Consider the following 23,545-nt stretch of genomic DNA (forward strand, 5'->3'; position numbering starts at 1 on the left):
TGTACAGCATTGATCATTATTCTGAATACCTTCTCCTTTAGCTCATCGGTATTTGTGGCTAATTTTTGCCACGTGAAATTTCTTATTGAACACTACAGCACAGAAACATGCCCTTCGGTCCATTTAGTCCTCGCCAAATTATTATTCCCTCTAGTCCGATTGACCTGCATGTGGACCATAGCCCTCTATACCCGTCCCATCCATGTATTTATCCAAACTTTTTTAAAATGTTGAAATCAAGCCCATGTTTACCACTTATGTTGGCTACTTATTCCACACTCATTACTCTCTGAGTGAAAAAGATCCCCCTCATGTTCCCTTAAACATTCTGCCCTTAGCATTTGACCTTCAATTCTAGTCTCACCCAACCTTATGGAAAAAGCCTGTCTATACTATTAATAATTTATACACCTATGTCATATCTCTCATCATTCTCCTGTGCTCCCAACTTATAAAGTCCTAACTTTCCCTATAACACCTACACCTTACTAGGGAAAGTGAGCAGGAGATAGATAGGAGCTATAGGGAGTTAGTCATCCCAACAAGTGAATGACTGTCAGGGAGGGGGAAGGGCTCAGATAGTAGAGAGCACCCTGTGGCCATCCCCGTCAATAATCGTTCTCTCGTTTTAGATGCTGTTGATGGGGCAGTGACCTGTCAGAGGATGACCACAGCGATCAGGGCTCTAGCACTGAGCCTGGTTGCGTGGTGCAGAAGGGAGAGAAGAAGATGAGGAATGCAGTAGTCATAAGGGATCCCATAGTGAGGAGAATAGGCAGGAGCAGCCAGAAGTCTTGGTACAGAGATGATAGAAATGACAGGCAGGAGATGAGGCATAATCACAGCCAGTGGGATGATTTACAGGGCAATAGAGGCGAGATGCAGTTAAAACAGAAAACAACCAATATTGGACTGAAAGTGTTATATTTGAATGCACACAGCATAAGAAATAAAATGGACAATCTTGAAATTCAGCAACAGATTAGCAAGTATGACGTTGTGGCAGTCTCTGAAACTTGGCTAAAGGATGGCTGCCAATAGGAGCTGAACGTCTAAGGATATATGGTGTATTGGAAAGATAGGTTAGTAGACAGAGGGGGTGGTGTGTCCCTGTGTATAAGAAATAATATTAAATCATTAGAAAGGGATGACATAGGATCAGAAGTTGTAGAGTCTCTGTGGGTTGAGTTAAGAAATGGCAAGGGTAAAATGACCCTAATGGCAGTTGTATACAGGTCTCCAAACAGCAGCTGGGATGTGGATTACAAATTACAGCAGGAGATAGAAAAGGCATGTCAGAAGGGTAAAATCATGATAATTGTTGGGGATTTTAACCTGAAAGTGGATTGGGAAAACCAGGCCAGTACTGGACCTCGAGAGAGAACTTGTAGAATGTCTGAGGGATGGATTTTTAGAAAAGCTTGTTGTTGATCCCACTAGGGGGTCAGCTGTGCTGGATTGGGTGTTGCGCAATGATTCAGAGGTGATAAGAGAGCTTAAGGTTAAGGAACCGTTGGGGAATAGTGAGCACAATATGATCAAGTTCACTTTGAAATTTGAGAAGGGGAAACTAAATTCCAATGTGTCGGTATTTCAGTGGAATAAATTACAATGGCATGAGGGGGGAACTGGCCAATGATGACTGGAAAGGGACACTAGCAGGAAGGACAGCAGAGCAGCAATGGCTGGAGTTTCTGTGAAAAATGAGTGATGTGCAAGACAGATATATTCCAAATAAGAATACATTTTCAAATGGAAGGAGGATACTAGTGTGGCTGACAAGTGAAGTCAGAGCCAAAGTGGAAGTCATAGTTAGTGGGAATATAGAGAATTAGGAAGCTTTTAAGAACTTGCAGAATGAAACCAAGAAGGTCATTAGGAGGAAAAGATAAATTATGAAAGGAAGCTGGGGACTAGAAACTTAGAAAACATAGAAAACCTACAGCACAATATAGGCCCTTTGGTCCACGATGCTGTGCTGAACATGTACTTATTTTAGAAATTACCTGAGGTTACCCATAGCCCTCTATTTTTCTAAGCTCCATGTACCTATCCAGGAGTCTCTTAAAAGACCTAATCGTATCTGCTTCCAAACTGAAACTTGGCTGAAGGATGGCTGCCATTGAGAGTTGAACGTCCAAGGATACACGGTGTATTAGAAAGATAGGTTAGTAGGCAGAGGGCCCTGTGTATAAGAAATAATATTAAATCATTAGAAAGGGATGACATACGATCGGAAGGTGTAGAGTTTAATATCAGACAAATGTTACACTAATATCAAAGAAGATACTAAAAGCTTTTTTAAGTATATAAAGGGTAAAAGAGAGTTGAGGGTAGATATAAGACCAATAGAAAATGATTCTGGAGATATTGTAATGAGAGATGCAGAGATGGCAGAGGAACTGAATGCAAATTTTGCATCAGACTTCACAGTGGAAGACAACTGCAGTATACCAGACATTCAAGAGTGTCAGGGAAGTGCAGTGAAAATTGCGACTGAGAAGGTGCTCCGGAAGCTTAATGGTGAGGGTGGATAAATCTCCTGGACCTGATGGAATGCACCCTCGGGTTCTGAAGGAAGTAGCTGGCAAGATTGCAGAGGCATTAACAATGATCTTTCAAGAATCGATAGATTCTGGTATTGTACTGGATGACTGGAAAATTGCAAATGTTACTCTGCTGTTTAACAAGGGTGGGAGGCAGCAGAAAGGAAACTGTAGACCTGTTAGCCTGACATCAGTGGTTGGGAAGTCATTGGAATCGATTGTTAGGGATGAGATTATGGAATACCTGGAAACACATGACAAGATGGGCCAAACCCAGCGTGATTTCCTGAAAGGAAAATTCTGCCTGACTAGCCTACTATTTTTTGAGGAAATTACAGTCAGGGTAGACAAAGGAGTTGCAGTCGATGTGGTGTATTTGGACTTTCAGAAGGCCTTTGACAGGGTGCCGCACATGAGGGTGCTTGGCAAGATAAGAACCCATGGAATTACAGGGAAGTTACTAGCATGGGTGGAGCACTGGCTGATCAGCAGAAAACAGAGTGGGAATAAAGGGATCCTATTCTGGCTGGCTGCTGGTTACCAGTGGAGTTCCACGGTGTTGGGACTTCTGGTTTTAATGATGTATGTCAGTGATTTGGACAATGGGATTAATAGATTTGTGGCTAAATTTGCCGATGATACAAAGATAGGTGGAGGAGCGGGTAGTGTTGAGGGAACAGCGAGCCTGCAGACAGAATTAGATAGTTTAGGGGAATGGGTAAATAAGTGGCAAATGTAATACAGTGTTGGAAAGGGTATGGCCATTTACTTTGGTGGAAGAAATAAACGGGCAGACTATTATTTAGGTGAGGAGAGAATTCAAAATGCAGAGATGCAAAGGGACTTGGGAGTCCTTGTGCAGGATATCCTAAAGTTTAACCTCCAGATTGAGTCCATTGTGAAGAAGGCAAATGCATTGTTGGCATTCATTTCTAGATGTATAGAATATAAGAGCAGGGATGTGATGTTGAGGCTCTATAAGGCACTCGTGAGACCACACTTGGAGTATTGTGTGCAGTTTTGGGCTCCTTATTTTAGAAAGGATGTACTGACATTGGAGAGGGTTCAGAGAAGATTCACGAGAATGATTCCAGGAATGAAAGGGTTACTGTATGAGGAAAGTCTGGCAGCTCTTGGGTTGTATTCTCTGGAGATCAGGAGAACGAGGGGGGAACTCTTAGAAACATTCTGAATGTTAAAAGACCTGAACAAATTAGATATGGCAAAGTTATTTCCCATGGTAGAGGATTCTAGGACAAGAGGGCACAACTTCAGGATTGAAGGATGTCCATTTAGAACAGATATGCGGAGAAATTACTTCAATCAGAGGGTGGTAACTCTGTGGAATTTGTAGCCACGAGCAGATGTGGAGGCCAAGTCATTGGGTGTATTTAAGGCAGAGATAGATAGGTTCTTCATTAGCCAGGGTATCAAAGGGTATGCGGAGAAGGCAGAGGAGTAGGGATGTCGGGAAGAATTGCATCAGCCCATGATTGAATGGTGGAGCAGACTCGATTGGCCAAATGGCCTAAAATGGCCTGCTTTTGCTCCTATATCTTATGGTCTTATAAACACATCCTCAAGTCCCAGCAACATCCTTCTAAATTTTCTGTGTACTCTTTCACTCTTATTGATATCTTTCCTGTAGGTAGGTGACATGAACTGCACACCATACTCCAAATTTGGTCTCACCAACATCTTAGAAAACTTCAATTTAACATCCCAGCTGTTGTACTCAGTATTTTGATTTATGAAGGCCAAAGTGCCAAATCTCTCTTGGTAACCCTATATACCTGTGATGCCACTCTATGGATCTGTATTCTTAGATCCCTCTTTTACTGCACTCCCAGTCTCCTACCGTACTCAGTTTAAGCCCTGCCCTAGTTTGTTTTCTGAAAGTGCAACACCTCACATTTCTCTGCACTAAAATCCATTTGCTATTTTTCAGCCTATTTTTTTTTTCCCCCAGCCGGTCCAGATCCCATTGCAAGCTCTGATAGTTTTCCTCGCTGTTCACGTTATCAACCGGCTTGTTAACATAGATGAGAAACAACAACAGACCCAGCACTTATCCCTGTGGCACAATACAAGTCACAGGCCTTCTGTCAGAGAGGCATAAATCTACCGCCACTATCTGGCTTCTCAAACAGAACCAATGTTGAATCCAGTTTACTACCTCAGCCTGAAAGCCAAGTGACTGAACCTTCTTGACCAACCTCCCATTTATGACCTTTTCAAAAGTCTTGCTGAAGTCCATGTAGACTACATCCACTGCCTTTCCTTCTTCAACTTTTCTGGTAACCTCCTTGAAAAATTCTATATGATTGATTAGATGCAAAGCCATGTTGACTATCCCTAATCAGTCCCTGTCTATCCAAATACTTGTATATCCACCCTTTAGAATACCTTCCAATAACTTCACTACTGACATCAGGCTCACTGGCCTATAATTTCCCGACTTGTACTTAGCCACAGGTGAGGTGCCAGAGAAATGGAAGATAGCTAGTGCTGTTCTGTTGTTTCAGAAAGGCTCTAAGGACAGTTTATGTTGCCAGGGCCTTATGCTGCTAGGGCCCCTTTAACTTGTGCACTAGCCTCCCACAAGGTCCAAGGGAACACCTTGTCAGACTAGCCTAATTTGCCTCAAGACAATAGCAACTCCTCCTCTAACTTGTATAGGGTCCATGATCTCACTGCTGTTTTGCCTCACTTCTTTGGACTCTACATCCATCTTCTGAGTAAATACAGATGTAAAACTTCCACTTAATATCTCTCCATCTTTTTCTGCTCCATGCATAGATGATCTTGCTGATCTTCAAGAAGATCCCTTCCTATCCTTTTGCTTTCAAGGTAGAAGCCCTTGGAATTCTCCTTCACCTGGTCTGCTAGAGCAACCTCATGCCTCTTAACCCTCCTAATTTCCCTCTAATGTGTTCTTGTGTATTGAATGACTTTATTTAATATCGGAGAATGAATATACAACCTGAAATTCTTACTCTCCGCAAACATCCTTGAGACAGAAGAAAAACTTCAAAGAATGAATGACAGAAATAAACAACATCAGCCCTCCCCCAACTTATTTTCACAGAAAACATCGTCATTCCCACCAACCACCATGCAAGCAACAGCAAAGCCCAAAAGAGGGACCATATCTATAGTCTATCAAAAATTACTGTCCATCCTATCAGTATAACGTCCCTCAGGCACTTTCTCTCAGTAACAAGGGAGATAGAGATATCACTCCTTTCACAGCGAGAGGGGCGACAAACAGTTGTTGTTTCAATGTTGCAGTCTGTTGTACCGCTTTGATTTTGAGTTTCCCTTGACTCCAGAATCTGCAGCAAACTCACTCATCAATGATCATCTGAGTGCAGAACCCTCAGTGAAGTGACTGCTGTACTCACTATCTCAATGTTCCAGCTCCCTGTGACGCTTCAGTTTGCGACACTGGTGAGAAATCGTGTCCTCGGCCGTTCTTGGCTGCACCCTGAAGTGCCCATCTTCCAAGTTGTTCCTGGAGGTATCAAAAACACAGCTGACTGGACAGCTGCAAGAATGGGAACCCGCTGTAGTGCAGTACTGCAGTTTGAGTACAGCTCTGGATCACTGACACTGACAGGACCCCAGCCACCATGAAAGGGAAATAAAAGAAGCATTAGAAGAAGAATTTGAACTATTCCACTGATGGGCTAGGAGGAGTTGCTCTCCGGCGCCATATTTAGGTCTGCCTTTTATATTCATCAAATATCTTGTTCATTCCTTGCTGCCAAAACTTGCTATGTACCTCCACCTCCTTAACCAATTTCATCTTGAGACATCATTCTACATTGACGATGCAAGTTGTTTTAATGGTTGAAAAGTAATTGTACTTAAATGTGATTGTCTTAGCAAATTTGCTTTGCTGTATGCAGAGAAACAAATGGATGTTTTTCACTTTATTCAGAACAAGTTAGATATGTGTTATAAATTTAAACATCACCATGTCCCATTGGGCATTGTTGAGATCACAATGAAGTCATTCTAATTGACCTAGGAAAGGATGGCTTCAATTTATACATGTGGCTCTTGATAAACCTTGTGTGCACTTGCATTTAAGTTAAAAAGAAAAACGTCATTAACAAAAAGATAAATTTGACCATGCTGAATTTAATGTAAGCAAGCAATTACAATTAACATACCAGGGGCAGTATCTGTAAGGCATTTTTAACTCAACTATTATAGTGCCTCATTAATGTACAGAAAATAGTGACCAGCATGCCCTCCTTGTAAATCTGAATTTCAAGTTTACTTTTATTAATAGTTTTTTTTCTTTTAAGAATTCAGTATTTATTTACAGAAGCTTACTTGCAGGTTTGCTTGGTTTAAGAAACTCAGAAGGCAATAGTTGATATTTTCTAGAAACATTAAATATTATTCATACAGATACTTTAAAACTTGTGTTACAAAGAGCCAAGTTTAATGATCATTAATACAAGTAGAGCCACATTCAAGGAAGAAGCTCTGAAGGAAATAGATGGTTATGTTACCCCTTCCAGGACTGTTGCCAAGGCATCCACCAAGTATCGTGCAAGGTTGTCACAGATGTACACTTGTGCTCATTACTACTGACAAGATCAAACTGCTGTGTATGACAGTATTTTGCCCAATACTTGATGTGTAAACTGCTCTTCCTTACTAATGTTGCACTTGTTTGTTAAGTAGCTGTGGTTTTTGACAGGTGTGGAATGTTAAAAATTTGTTTTTTCATTACTTTATATAATTATGCACAATTTATGCAGCTAAATCTATCCCAGGTTTTCAGGCATTACTAGGGTTCAACTTTAGATAAAAGACAGAAAAGTTTGAGTGAAAAATATGAGAGTAAGATCAACTGAAATATCAAAGATTAGTCAGTTTAATTCAGCAGAAAAATATCGAGATACTGGTATAGTCACATCTTGCCTTTTTTTGGACAAATTGTATTGGAAAATAACAAGAAGAAACTAACAAATTGAAACTGATTTTTTATTTTGTAGAAGATCAAAGTGACCTAGCTATAAATGAAGATGATTCAACAATTCAAGAGGAAGAGAATGAAAGTATTCCAGGATGTACTTTATTTGTCAAAAATATAAACTTTTCAACAACTGAAGAAAGTTTGAGGAAGGTAAGCATTCTTCCATATTTTCAAAGAATGAGTTGGACTGGTTTTGCTGTCCCTGGTAAGCAAGCAGTGTAGTGATTCTGTTTAGCTACAGAATTTTAGGGGATTTTGCACTGGTACATCCTGTAATTAGAAAGTCATTTTAGCATTTTAAAGGCAAGAGAGATTCATACCTTTTAAAAATGGTTCATCTTAAAGGTAAAAGAAAGTATTAGGCATCATACCGTCAAAAGTTTATTTACACAGAGATAATGCTGTTTATGACAATAAGCCTGGGGATGAGGGTTAGCATATGACAAGTACTTGATAGCTCTGGGCATGCGCTTGCTAGAGTTTATATTGTTGCATGGAGAGGATATTTCCAGTAGTGGGAGGGTCTATGACCAAAGGACTCTGCCTCAAAATAAAAGGATGTTCCTTTAGAACTGAGTTGAGGAGGGGTTTCTTTAACCAGAGGGCGGTAATCTGTGGAGTTCATTGCTAAAGATTGCTATGGAGGCCAAGTTGGATTTTAGGCTGCAGTAAAATTGGATGGAGATGGAGAGTAGTAATTCAATTCGGGAAATTCAAGCCACTGAATTAGGCCGATCGTAAAATAAAGACTAATCTTGAATTTTGCCTGCCCTCATGGGTATTTCCTGTAGTTGTGATTTTTACTTTGCAACTTTGGCTCTCGTCTATCAATCAGATGCTTTTATTACTACACTATAACCATCACGAAACTAGTATCAGCTTATTGCAAACATTTTGTCTTGTCCATCCTTCTCCCATCTTCTCTAAAATTTAAAACAACTCTATCCTGGTTCTGACAAAGGGCTTTTGCCCTGATATGTAAATTTGATTTCTCTTCTATCAGATTTGCAAAAACTGCAGTTTTCATTTAGATTTTAATTTAAAAAAAGCTTTTTTTTTGGGATGAATTGATGGAATCCAGTCTGCATTCTGATTGAACAAAACCATTCCTGTTATTAAGAATGGAATAAGGCAGAGTGAAGATTTCCTCAGCTACTGGTGGCAGCATCTAAACCTGTTCAGGGGCATAAAAATCTTTTTTAAAAAAGTGCTGATAGTGGAAGTCTGAAGTATCTGTGAAAACTCTGTGTAAGATGGGATACAGCTAAAGACTTCATACTATATTCATTGGTTTTAAAATTTTTTTAAAGAATGATTCACTATTTGCATGAGAAAGGGGAAGCTTTGTAGTTTTTTCAGTGAGAAACGTACTGTATGTTGTACTTCTATTTAGTTTAACTGTTTTCTGGATGTGATAACAATGTTGGTCATGGACAATGAATTTCTGTCGTAAGTTTGGCCAACATTGAAAATAAATTAGAACTTGCATTTAAGTTGCCTTTAATGTTGAAAAGCATCCAAAGGAGAACACCTTATACTGTAAAGTATCCATTGAATACAAGTGCTGAGTGTATAAATATGTTAGGGATTTTAGAGGTCAAGGAAGAGGAAGTGTTGGGCCTCCTAATGAATATTAAGGTGGATAAATCCCCAGGGCCTGATGGGATTTACCCCAGGTTATTGAAGGAAGAAAGAGACAAGATTGCTGGGGCCTTTACCAGTGTCTTCGTGTCCTCTCTAGGTACAGGTGAGGTCCCAGAGGACAAGCAAGTGATTAATGTTGTACCCCTATTTAAGAAGGGAGCAAGGGCAAATCGTGGGACTATTGACCAGTGAGTTGCACATCAGTTGTAGGGAAATTGCTGGAGAAAATTCTTCTGGATAGGATATATGAGCATTTGGAAACCCATGGCGTAATTAGGGAGAGCCTGCATGGCTTTGTGCGGGGCAGGTTGTGTCTTACCAACTTAATTGACAAGATGATGAGAAAGATTGATGAAGGGTAGTGAACGTATTTTAGTAAAGCATTTGACAAAGTCCATCAGCACAAAAGATTAAGATGCATGGAGTCCACAGTGAATTGGCTGTTTGAACTTAAAACTGGCTTGCGCCAGGAAGGACATGGTTGAAGGGACTTGTTTGAGCTGGAGGTCTGTAATTAGTAGTGCCCCACAGGGATCTTCACAGGGACCTCTGCTGTTTATGATATATATAAATGACCTAGATGAAAATGTAGATGGGTGGGTTAGTGAGTTTGCAGATGATAAAGTGTAGGAGATTGGCAAAGAATACAGCATGATAATAGGTTTGTTGCATATATGGGCAGAGAAATGGCAGATGGAGCTTAATCCAGATAACTGACGTGTTGCAACTTGGTAGGGCAAATGCAAGGAGACAGTACACTGTTAAGGGCAAGATCCATAACAGTATTGCTGAGCAGAGAGATCTTGGGATCCAAGTTCATAGCTCTGTGAAGTGGCTCCACAGGTTGATAGGGTGGCTTGCTTTTATTAGTCGAGGCTTTGAGTTTACAAGCCCCACAATAGAAAGGATTTTCAGGCTTTGGAGAGGGTGCAGAAGAGGATTACCAGGATTCTGCCTGATTTGGAGGGCATGTGCTATGAGAAGCTGGATAAACTTGGGTTGTTTTCTCTGGAGTGTTGGAGGCTGAGGGGAGATGTGATAGAGGTTTACAAGAATATGAGAGGCATGGATAGAATGGACAGGGAGAATGTGTTTCCCAGGGTTGAAATGTCCAATACCAGAGGGCATGCCTTGAAGGTGCGAGGGGGTAGGTTCAAAGGGGATGTGAGGGGTACTCTGTGGTAAACACCTGGAATGCACTTCCTGGTTTAGTGGTAGAGGCAGATGCATTAGAGGCTTTTAAGAGATGTGTAGGTAGGCACATGAATGTGAGGAAGATGGAGAGATACGGACATTGTGTACGTGGTGGGGGGGATTAGTTTTTGGGTGTTTTTGATTTGCTTTTTAGCTGGTTTGGCACAACATTGTGGGCCGAAGGGCCTGTTCATGTGTTGTTACTGTTCTATGTTAGAAGTAAGAAGAGGGATTTGCTCCCTCGTTTCTGCTTGCACCTTAGCTTTACTTTCCGGTGCTCATACTGTGTGCTTCAGCCCTTAATATCTAAAAATCTATACATCTTGGTCATGAATATACTGAATGACTGAGGTTCTACCGCCACCTTGCGTAGAGAATTTCAGTCATCCACTACCCATCCAGGTAAAGGAATTTTTCTTAAAGGCTAACCATATCTTGACACTCTTCCTTCTGTTCCTGGATTCACAAGCCAAGGAAGGCACCCAAGCTGCAAAGTTTTTTATATTGAAATGTGATCACCTGTCATTCTTTTTAACTCGGGAGTAGAGTCCCTTTCTATATGTGTAACAATTTTCAGTAATTTCTTAGTTAAGGTGAATTTTTTGGATCTCGTTTTTTCTGTTTGGAAATTTATCCTGGGTATTCGAGGTTAAGACTGGTTTGTTAAATAAAAACATAGAAAACCTACATCACCTTACCTGAGAAATTTAGGTTTACCTATAGCCCTCTATTTTCCTGAGCTCCAAAAGTGGATGGAAGCTTCTTGATGTTGTCTATTGTAATTGCTCAATAACTGAAGAATGTGGAATGTATTATTTTTTCACCAATTTTCCACATAGAGGAGTGTTCAGTATGTAATAAAGTTCTTGGACATTAATGATAATACTCAACTGTTATGCACATTTTGTCCATAGTATTATATTCAAACTATCTTAAAAGCATTGTTCAAAGTGAATTTATTGTCAAAGTGCATTATGTTACCATATACAACACTGAGACTCATTTCCTTGTGGGCAAACTCATTAAATCCATAATAGAATAATAACCATAATATTTTCAGTGGAAGCCCACACCAACTTGGATGTTCAACCAGTGCACAAAAGACAACCAACTGTGCAAATACAAAAATAAATAAGCAATAAATATCAAGATGAAGAGTCTTTGAAAGTGAGTCCATAGGTTGTGGGAACAGGTAAGTGATAGGGTAAGTGAATTTGAGTGAAGTTATTCCCTTCGGTTCAGGAGCCTGATGGTTGAAGGGTAATTACTATTCCTGAATCTGGTGGTGTGAGTCCTGAAGCTCCTGTACCACCTTCCAAATGGCAGCAGCAAGAAGAGAGCATCACATGGGTGTTGAGGGTCCCTGATTATGATTGCTGCTTTCCTGTGACAAATGATTTGTGTAGACATGCTCAGTGCTGGGGAGGACTCTACCTGTGATGGACTGGGCTGTATCCACTACATGTTGAAGGAATTTCCATTCCAGGGCATTGCTGTTTCTACACCAAATTGTCATGCGGCCAAGGAATATATTTTTCCACCACGCACCTGTAGAAGTTTGACAAAGTTTTAGATGCCATACCGAATCTTCACAACTCTTAAGGAAGTAGAGGCAATGCTGTGCTTTCTTCATAATTGCCCTTGCGTGCTGGGCCAAGGTTAGATCTTTTAAAATAATAACACCAAGGAATTTAAAGTTCTGATCCTCCAATGAGGACCCCCTTGTGAACATCTGTTTTCCTCCCCCTGAAGTCAATAATCAGCTCCTTGGTCTTGCTGATGTTGAGTAAGAGGTTGTTGTTATGGCACCGCTCTGCCAGATTTCCAATCTCCCTCCAAATGCTGATTAATCGTCACCTTTGATTCGGCCTGTGACAATGGTTTCTTCCCCAATATGCCATTGGTGCTATGTTTAGCCACATAGTCATAAGTGTAAAATGAGTAGAGCAGGGGAATAAGCACACAACTTTGTGGTAGAACTGTAATGACGGAGATTGGGGAGGAGATGTTGTTGTCAATCCAAACTGACTGGAATTGGCAAGTGAGGAAATCAAGGAACTAATTGCACAAGAATGTATTGAGGCCAAGGTCTTGAATCTTATTGATTAGTTCTGAGGGGATGATGGTATTGAATGCTGAGCTATAGTCAACAAAGAGCATCCTGATGTATGCATCTTTGCTGTCCAGATGTTCGAGGGCTGAGTGAAGAGCCAATGAGATGGCATCTGCCATGGACCTGTTGCTCCAGTAGGCAAATTGGAGCCAGTTCTCGGGCAAGAGTTGATATGTTTCATAACCAGCCTCTCAAAATACTTCATCACTGTGGATGCAAGTGCTACTGACAATAGTCATTGAAACAGGTTACTACGTTCTTGGGTACCAGTATAAGTGATGTCTAATTGAAACAAGTGGGTACCTCAGACTACCAAAGTGAGAGATTTAAGATCTTGGTGAACACTCCAGCCAGTTGATCTACACAAGTCTTTTGTATTTGGTCAGGTACCCTGTCTGGGCTATATGCATCTCGTGGGTTCATCCTGAAGGCTTTGGAGGCTGAAATCCAGGATCATTGGGGGCTGTTGGTATTCCTGATAATTCCTCCATGTTTTGTCTGTCAAACTGAGCATAGGAGCCATTGAGCTCATCTGGAAGCCAAACTCTTTTGTGCCTATGTTGCTCTATTTAAACTTATAAAAGATGATTAACATTTAAGCACTGCCACAACTATCAAGCATCCTTTGTTGATTCAGTTTTAGTCCGAAATTGCCTCTTCACCAGCGGCTTTCTGAAGATTGTACCTAGACCTCTTGTAACTTTCTTGGTCAGCAGACTTTGAAATCTTTTAAAGATGAAAGCAAAATAAGTAGGAAATATTTAATGCTTTGATCTATTGTTTTTCATATGATGCAAAAAAAATCGCTTAACAAATTTATTCCTCCTAAAATAACTCTTTAACATACCCAGAGGTACCAAGCAAATATATAGAGAACGCGTCCCTAGTGCTGATATGTTTCCTTTTTAACTTTTATGTAAGCTTAAAATCAATGGTGACATTCCAGAGCAATGTTCTGAATAATACACTTCTAATTCCTCTTGTCCTCACCTACCACCCCACCAGCCTCCGTGTCCAGCATATAATCCTCCATAACTTTCACCATCTCCAATGGGATCCCACCACCAAGCACATTTTTCCCTCCCTGCCCTTCCCCACTTTTTGCTTTCCACAGGGATCACTCCCTATGCAACTTCCTTGTCCATTTGTCCCCCTCCCCCCATCCCTTCCCAACGATCTCCCTCCTGGCACTTACCCTTGTAAGCAGAACAAGTGCTACACCTGCCCTTACACTTCCACCTTCACCACCGTTCAGGGCCCCAGGCAGTCCTTCCAGGTGAGTCTGCTTGGGTGATATACTGTGTCCGGTGCTCCCGGTGTGGCCTTTTATATATTGGTGAGGCCTGACACAGACAAGGAGACCATTTCGCTGAACACCTATGCACTGTCTCCCAGAGGATCTCCCAGTGGCCACATATTTGAATTCCATGTCCCATTCCCATTCCGATATGTCAGTCCATGGTCTCCTCTACTGTCGAGATGAAGCAACACTGAGGTTGGAGGAACGACTCCTTATATTCTGTTTGGGTAGCCTCCACCCTGATGGTATGAACATTGATTTCTCTAACTTCTGTTAATGCCCCTCCTCCCCTTCTTAACCAATCGCTGATTTTTAATTTTTTTTTTCTCTTTCCCTCTCACAATAACTCCTTACCTGTTCTCCATCTTCTTCTGGTGCTCCCCTCCCACTTTCTTTCTTCCAGGGCCTTCCATCCTATGATACTCCCCTTTCTCCAGCCTTGTATCCCTTTTGCCAATCAACTTCCCAGCTCTTAGCTTCATCCCTCCCCCTCCTGTCTTCTCCTATCATTTTGGGTCCCCCCTCCCCCTCCTACTTTCAAATCTCTTACTATCTCTTTTTTCCCGTTAGTCCTGACGAAGGGTCTTGACCCAAAACATCGAATGTACTTCTTCCTATAGATGCTGCCTGGCCTGCTGCGTTCCACCAGTATTTTGTGTGTGATGCTTCACCTCTAAGGATGCTAGTTTTCAGAAGTGACATTAAACCAACATTCCATCTTCCCCCTTAGATAGGCATAAAAGATGGACATGTTCCTCCTGACATAAAGAGCAACATTTATTCTGAGCGATAGTGATCTTGGCTAACAACATTGAAACACCATGTTTGGTCACTATCTCAGTTATTTGTGGTGTTAATATTATGCTAAATTAAGGTACAACAGAGATTGCACCTCCTATGTAACTAAATAGGTCAAATGCCTTTCTGTGACATTATGTGATCATTTAAGATGTTGTACAAATTAAGTTCCTCTTCATATGGGAGAATTTGGTATGATATAATGTTAAGGCAGATAGACATTTAAGTATCTGATGATTTGAAAGTAAACTTTCTAGACACCTGCCCAAAGCAATGATTATTAACTATTGCCCTAATTAATATAATAATAAATGCTTAGATAGTTAAAATCTTCCACATAGTTGCTATTCCTCATACTCCCTGCCTTAGAATTTTGAATTCTCCATGTTTGATTGGAATAGCCATCACCTACTAAATTAATTTGTTAAGCTGTATTTAATTAATGAACCATTTCGGGTATAATTGTCACAAGATCCCTTGTAATTTTAAAATATTTTTATTTTGGTGTTATTTGGCAGGCAACATGCAATTATTTTCACATGCTAATTTGAACATTGACATTATTAAACACAACAATATTTTTTTAACGTTGCAGCCAAACAAGGTACAGAATAGAAGGGAAAATTCAATGTTTTGTCCCTTAAAGAAAGGAGAGATGGAGATACATAAAGAGGAGATTACAAAGCCTAGATAATGGAATGAACTGTCACTAATGTTAGAATGAATACTGATCTTTCATGTGCCTGCCTCTTGATTGTTATTACTATTCCTGCCTCCAACACCTGTGGCAATTCATTCTGGATGCAACTACTTTGTTTGGAAAATTCATCTCTCATCCCTCTTTAACGTCTCTCTTACCTCAATGTTATGCCATTTAGATTTAGACACCTCTCTCCCCACCATGGAAAACAGATGTTTGTTATCTGCTCTGCCTGTATCTCACATAATTTTATATACAGTTGCTGCAAGAAAAAGTTTGCATTAATTACTCATAAAATTAAACATCCAAGTCACAATAATAGACAACGCAATCTGCTTAATCTAATAACACACAAGCAATTGTACTTCTCGTCAGTACTAAGTGCACAGTTTAAACAAGCACAGTGTAGGCTTATAAAAGGTATCTGAACCTTTGGGGTAATGCCTTCTACTAAAGCTATTTGGAGTCAGGTGTTCCAGTCAATGAAATGAGTTCGGAGGTGTGCCCTGCTCTTCACAAGAAAGATCTGTTTATGTGCACCATTCCTCAATCAGAACAACTTTCAGAAGACCTCAGAAGAATTATAGAGATGTATGAAGCAGGAAAAGGCTACAAGAGCATTCCTAGAGACCTTAGTGTTCATCAGTACATTAAGAGAAATTGTCTGTAAATGGAGGAAATTCAATATGTTGCTGCTCTCCCTAGGAGTGGGTGTTCTGCAAAGATCACACCAAGAGCACACATGCAATGCTGAAGGTGGTAAAAAATTGATCCCAAGAGTTACAGTGAAAGACCTGCAGAAATTTCTAGAAATTGCTAAAGTCTCTGTTCATGTGTCCACAATCGGAAAAGCACTGAACAAGAATGGTGTTCATGGATGACACCATGGAGGAAACCACTGATCTCTAAAAAAAAACATTGCTACACGTCTCAAGTTTGCAAAAGACCTGTCTGTTCCACAACATTTCCAGGACAATGTTCTGTGGACACATGAGAGAAAAGTTGAACTTTTTACAGATGTGTACAAGATATGAGGAAAAAGGGCACTGCACATCAACACCAAAATCTCGTTCCAACTGTGAAGCATGGTGCAAGGCGCATCATGGTTTGGGGCAGCTTTGCAATCATTAAGGGAGCAATGAATTCAAAATTGTATCAGGACATTTTACAAGAGAATGTCAGAGTAGCTGTCCCATCACCTGAAACTTAATATAAGTTTGATGATGCAACAGGACAATGATCTGAAACACAAGAGTAAATCAACAACAGAATGCTTTAAAATGAAGAAAATTTGTGTTTTGGAATGGCAAGCCAGAGCCTTAACCCAATTGAGATGCTGTGGCATGACCTAAATAGGGCTGTTCATGCAAGTTATCCCAGAAATATTAATGAACTGAATCAGTTTTGTATAGAGGAATGGTCTAAAATTCCTCCTCGCCATTGTGCAAGTCTGATCAGCAGCTACAGGAAATGTTTGGTGGAGGTTATTGCTGCTAAAGGAGGTTCTACCAAGGGTTCACATACTTTCTCCAGCCTAGACTGTGAATGATTGACCAATATGTTCAATAAAAACATGAAAAGCACAATTGTTTGTGTGTTACTAGTTTAGGCAGGTTGTGTTTGTCTAGTATTGTGACTCGGATGAAGATCAGACCACATTTTATGAGTAATTATTGCAGAAAACCAGGTAATTGCAAAGGGTTCACAATTTTTTTTCTTGCAACTGTGCTTCTACTATGTTACCTCTCAGCTTCTTTTGTTCCAAGAAAAATAAACCTAGCATATCCTGTCTCTTCTGGTACTCAAACCCTCCAATTCCGGCAACATCCTTGTAAACCTTTTTTTTGTATTTGTTCTTTGTATCTTTTCTCACCTAGTCATGCTCTTTCTTTCATGTTGTGGTCATGACAGCATACAATTCTATAAATGCAGTCTAACAAAGCAGGCTAGGCAGCATCTATAGGGAGAAGCGCTGTCGACGTTTTGGGCTGAGACCCTTCATCAGGACTCGTCTCGGCCCAAAACGTCGACAGCGCTTCTCCCTATAGATGCTGCCTGGCCTGCTGCGTTCCACCAGCATTTTGTGTGTGTTGCTTGAATTTCCAGCATCTGCAGATTTCCTCATGGCAGTCTAACAAATGCTTGGGCTAATTTAATCTACTCTAAGGTGCTCTTGATGAGGAAAATAAATCTAGGCTGAAAATTCCTTGATCTAATTTGTATTTTTTTTTTCAAGTGACTGTTGCCTGAAAATTTGCCCAAGGCAGGAAATTTGTGGTTACCTTTCATTTGGGATGAGGGCCTATGGGAAGTTTTGCACAGCTTTGAAAATATTACCAATGATTCAAGAAAATAGAAGTGTAGTTTTCGAAAAATGCTATGGACCTATTTCTTTCCATTAATCCACTAGGTAAAGGTTTAATTTCAATTATCCGAGATAAACTAGCAGCCTTACGACGGGCCCCTGTGGATAAAACTAAAATGGCCTGGGAGCAGGATTTAAATATCTCCTTATCCGAGGAGAGCTGTGACTCAGTTCTCAAATCGGTTAATTCAACCTCCCTTTGTGCTCGCCATTGCCTCTTACAGTTTAAGATTGTTCATAGAGCCCATATGTCTAAATCTAAACTATCTCGATTCTACCCTGGCATTAGTCCGCTCTGTGATAAATGCAAGAGGGGCGTGGCCTCTCTCATCCATATGTACTGGTTCTGTCCTAGCCTGGAGAAATTCTGGAAAGATGTCTTCACTACATTATCGGGTATTCTGAATCAGCACCTAGAACCTAACCCCTTAATTGCTCTGTTCGGTTTTTGGGGCGAGACAGATTTATGTCTGGGTCCGACCAAATGCCGAATACTATCCTTTGCCTCTCTCCTGGCGAGATGCTTGATCCTTCTTAGATGGAGAGATGTTGCCCCGCCCACTCATGTGCAATGGCTTAACGACATTATGGCCTGCTTGGACCTCGAAAAAATTCATTATTCAGTTCTTAATTCGGATCTAAAGTTCCATAAGGTCTGGGGACCTTCTATCGAGTACTTTCATAACCTTCCTCTTGACTAGGGTTTTTTTTTCTTTTTTTCTTCTTCTTTTCGGTCCCTTGCTCTCAGCTCCCTTTTTTTTCTGGTAGCAGGCATTATTATCCTCTGTTACTAAGTGTATTCACAGTCTGGGAGTTTGACTGTCCGGACTTATACTCTTTATACTGTGTGGTGGTTGGTCTGGAGTTGTTGTTTTTTTCTTGTGTTGTGGGGCTTGGGGAGGACACTAAGCTCACTTGTCTTTAATTTAGGTGCTTTTTTGTTAAATTCTCTTCCTTTGTAGCATATTGTTATTGTATGCTTAATCTTGCACTATATTAATGCTCCTCATTGGGATTTGGGGTTTTTAATTTTGTAAAATGTTTTGAAAAACTAATAAAAAAATTTAAAAAAGAAAGAAGTGTAGTTTAATTCTTTCATGCCTAATTTTCCTGAACCTTAATTGTGGAAAAAGGTCCACAACTATACATATTCTATTATTAGGACTTTAGGTCAATGATGAAGTGCAAAGCACTTGTGAAAAATGTTAATGTTCAAAAAAGTTGAAAGTAAAATTTATTATCAGAGTACATGCATGTCACCACATACAGCCCTGAGATTCTTTTTTTTTGCAGGCATACTTACCCAGTCTATAGAACGGTAACTGTAAGCAGGATCAATAAACAGCAAACTGTGCAAATGCAAATATAAATAGATAGCAATAAATAATGAGTATGAAATAAAGTGAGGCCATCGGTTGTGGGAACATCTGAAATAGAATGAGTGTAGTTATCCACTTTTGATCAAGAGCCTGATGGTTGAGGGGTAGTAACTGTTCTTGAACTTGGTGGTGCGAGTCCTGAGGCACTTGTACTTTCTACCTGATAGCAGCAATGAGAAAAGAGCGTGGCCTGGGTGGTGAGGATCTTCGATGATGGATGCTGCTTTCCTATGGTAACGTTTCCCGTAGATGTACTCAGTGATTGGGAGGGCTTTACCTGTGATGTACCTGGCCAAATCCATTACCATTTGTAGGGTTTTCCACTCAAAGGCATTCGTGTTCCCATACCTAGTAATGCAGCCACCTCACATCTATGGAAGTTTGAAAAGGTTTTCGTTTACGTGCTGAATCTTCGCAAACTCCTGAGGAAGTAGAGGCACTGTTGTGCTTTCTTTGCAAATATATCTATATAATGGGTCCAGGACAGGTCCTCTGAGATAGTGACTAAAGTTGCTGCCCTCTTCACCTCTGATCCTCCAATGATAACTGGCTCATAGACCTCTGGTTTCCCTCTCCTGAAGTCCACAATCAGTTCCTTCGTTTTGTTGACATTGAGACATTATTGTTATTACACCACTCATCCAAGTTCTTGGTCATCCCTCCCGTATGCAGATTCATCACCACATTTTGATATGGCCCACAACAGTGGTGTCGGCAGTAAGCTTGTATATGGTGCTGTTAAATTTAATGTTAAATGTGAACAAGTTAACAGTGATGCTGCATACCATCTGTTGCATTTAAGCAGCTGGTGCAAAGCCCATAAGCAAAAGATAAAGCAAGCTGTCTTTTGTTATACTGTATTTACATTTTATCTTCCAATAAAAATGTGTTGTTTATATTATAATAATCTAGCTCTCCTCTTACCATTTTCTAATTTTCTAGTGTCTTTAGTGTACCTACATGAGCTGTGTCCAGTTGTCTGCTCCAACCTTTGCTACGCTGAGTCTGAATTTCTCTTCAGATAATCTGTAATGTAAATCTATTATTTTCACTGGTCTCGGCCACCTATTCAACTTCAACACTTAATACACCATTTGTGATTCTCCTCAGCCTAGCCCTTTACTTGCATTAATATATGTGATCTTTTATCATTGCTGTAAATTATAATCTTGCAGTGCATGTTTGACTTTAGTCTTGTCACATAATGTGGCTTTTGCTAAATATATGAATTCCTATTAATAAATTTAGAAAGAAAAAATCTTGTTAGTAACTGGTTGTCAGTTGAGCTTTGCGATTTGGCTGAATTGACAAAGCGTCACCATTAGCTCCTTTATAGCAACATGCATAATCAATATAAAACTGGATGCCTGCCTGCCTGGCTGCTCTGAACATCATAAAAATAGAATTATCAGCATCTAATGCTGCTTAAAATCAGCATTAATGAATGGTGCAAAAGAGCTAGGTCTTTCTTTACAATCTATCCAACCAACTGTCTTCACTGTTTAGTATCCTGAAGTTCTCTATAGAGTTTGCTCTTTTTTATGTTTTAAATATCAGAAAGGTTTTTAAAATTTCTATAGATATTAGTAATTTGAAATTGAAACTGAGGATGCTGCAAATGCTCAGACTAGACACCATCAGGAGAAAGTAACAAAGGTTTATCTGGGTTGATAAGCTTTCATCACTGCATTGATTTAAGTATTCATGGTTCAATGTGTTTGTTTCCCATTGCCCTGTCTTGGACATTTGTATAATATGAAAGTATTTTATCCTGCTAACAGTGAGTGCAATAGGTTTTTGGGTCTAACCTGCATTGATGAGAATTGTCTGTCTTTGCTGACTGTGAGAATGTGCAGGTTCTTGTGCTAGAGTCTACAATACAGAATTGAGTACTGCTTTTGAGATGTCACCAAAAATTCATAGTATCAGTGCTGCACATTTGAATTTGGATTCACTAGAATCTGTGATAAAACTTTGCATCTAACTCATAATCCACAATTGTTGTGGGGGACGGTGAATCATTTTGACAATACACACCTCTTCTAAGGACCTCAAATGAAACCAGATATTGGTATTTTCAATCAGTTATATAATGGTACAAAAGCCAGACTTACTAACTGTCTCATTTCTGCTTGGACTGCTGCAAAACAATAGTGTGCTAGTGGTTATTTAAGATGCAAGAAGCATGTCCAGTAGTTTCTTGTGTGGCTGATAATCTAATATGCTTAAAATCATTTGGAAGCTGCGAAACTATCAGATAAGAAGTCTCGGTTATGGTTTATTCTAATCAATATCTCTGATTTCAAAATTTAAACTTCTCTGCTTTCACCTTATGAGGAAGTTTAATGAAACAATATAAATTTATTAGTGGATACCTTTCCAACTGTAATGTGATATATTGCTCTGCTTCTGGAAAAGCCACTTTAGTGTCATCATACCTTACATGTGGGATTTCCAGGTGTATTGCTTCTATGAAGTTATCTGCATCCATTTGTATAGTTTAGATTTGTTGAGATTCAGAAGTGAAATGGCACACTCATGTTTTAATGAACTGGCAGAAAGAGAAGCAGACTCTTGTCTCTGTGGTATAATTTTGGAAATTTTAGAGACGGCTCTAGAAAATTGAGCACATTTCTCCTGCTAAACATACTACCATAAATCAGTATCGGGGAGTTCTGATGATTAAAATGCATGGTAAGGAAAGTAAGATTATTCAGATGACTAAAATATGTGGTAAGGAAAGTAAGATTTGAAAAGTCTCTTGTCATTTTTCATGTAAGTAACAGTATTTTTTCCACCATCAAAATTGATTTGACCTCTAGCAACAGCACCTGAAAGCTGTGCCACCCTATACTCGCTATCGGGTCCTTATGAATATATTTGAAAATTATGGCATTTGGGGTCCATGCAATTCTATGACATTGACTGGAGATAATTTTTATATTATATGCAAAACCAGTGTCTTTGCCATATGTATTTTACCAATGGTAATTCTTGATGAGCTGCTTCTCTCTGTCCACTGGATATAGCTTGAAATGTATTACTCTGTTATACTTGCCTATCTATTGAACTGTTTCTTCCCTTGAAAATCCAAAGATTCAGTCTTATTCTGGGCATGAATCTACAGATCAATGTCTATTGTTCGCATATTAACTTCTTGTTAATCTGGCAATTCCTTTATCAGCCTCCAACGCATTCATCACAGTATGCAAAAGTGTTACTGTCTGAGCTGCCTTTGAACAGCAAGTGGTTTCATCTGCTGTACATCTGAAGTACATTTTAGTTTTGCCACATCTTTTACTGATAAAAAATTTTAGTTTTCCAGGCACATGGTGCTAGATAGTTGCATGATTTCTGCAGACTTTTGACAGTCCAGAGTTTCTTTTGGATGCTTTTCCTATGTCTTTAACAGTGATATAGATCTTTGCAATTAATAATGCAATTGTGTAGATATTTGCCGTGACCATTTTTGTTCTTTTCGTCATATTTGGTAAAAAGACATTTTGCCAAATAGAGGTTTTGTCTCAGATTTGTGTTTTAATCATACAGGTATCTTGTGAAGTCACTGACACTGAAATACTTAGTAACTTTACAGGATAACCAAATGGCTAAACAATACAAATTCAAAACAATAGAACTAAAATTGAAAACTTCAACTTTCTCCTTGTTAATTAACATATTCAATTGTCTGTATTCTACAAAGCAATATTGTGTCTTCCAAGTCTTTTCTAAGTTTTTTTTCCTGCATCTCTCCATCCTGTGCTGCTTTAATTCTCTTAGATCTTGCTGTTTCCTGTGTTCATTATTTTTCTCTCGAGCCTTGATCTTGGTGTATCTGGTACTTTCCCAGTCAGGCAATAAACCATGTCACACACTAGGACTTTGTGGAACCACCAAGCATGTTATGCGCCATGATTTTGCAGAACTCAATCCTCCTCCATACTGGACCCTTCAAATAAAAAAGCTCTTTCTTCTGATGAACCAACATTGAGCAGGTGATTTCTGGGAGCCACTGAAGTCAGTCACAATGAAAGCATTCCATGGGGAAAGTTGCTCATAGGTTGAAGGGGACGCCTCCTGTATCTACCCTATAGTTCTTGTTTGATACAATGATAGTATTTAAAAGACAGGTTCCTGCACATTTCTTATAAATAATCAAATTCAGTGGTTTGTATTTGTTTTAAATTGTGTAACTTTCTTTTGACACTTATTAATACATTCCTTTTACAAATGAGCAAAAATAAATTGATATTTCTTGATGCAGATGAGAAATGGATCAATAAAATCAGAGAAACTAAAGTTTCAGAACCACAAATAATTCAGATTAGGCAGGAAAGTAAAATGGAGAATTAAATTATTTGATTTCATCACTTTGACAGGTTGCTTTTTCTATGTTTGCCAAACCACAGAGTTTTTAACTTCATTTTATAGGATGTGAACATAGGTGGCAAGAGCAGCACTTATTGCCCATTCCGAATTCCCCTGAAGTACAAGTCTTGCTAGCATAGTG

At 39.6% G+C, this 23,545-nt stretch overlaps 1 protein-coding gene across 1 annotated transcript in view; it reads left to right on the forward strand.

The window, feature by feature from the left end:
- The window catches only part of rbm19 (RNA binding motif protein 19), a 273,505-nt gene that overhangs the window by 52,479 nt on the left and 197,481 nt on the right, over nucleotides 1–23,545 (forward strand). Inside the window, exon 17 of the mRNA XM_073065480.1 lies at nucleotides 7,562–7,692. Coding sequence (XP_072921581.1) covers nucleotides 7,562–7,692 — 131 coding nt within the window. The remainder of the gene's footprint in view (nucleotides 1–7,561; nucleotides 7,693–23,545) is intronic.

This window comes from Hemitrygon akajei, chromosome 14 (genome assembly GCF_048418815.1).
Source record: "Hemitrygon akajei chromosome 14, sHemAka1.3, whole genome shotgun sequence".
Classification (NCBI taxonomy): Eukaryota; Metazoa; Chordata; class Chondrichthyes; order Myliobatiformes; family Dasyatidae; genus Hemitrygon; species Hemitrygon akajei.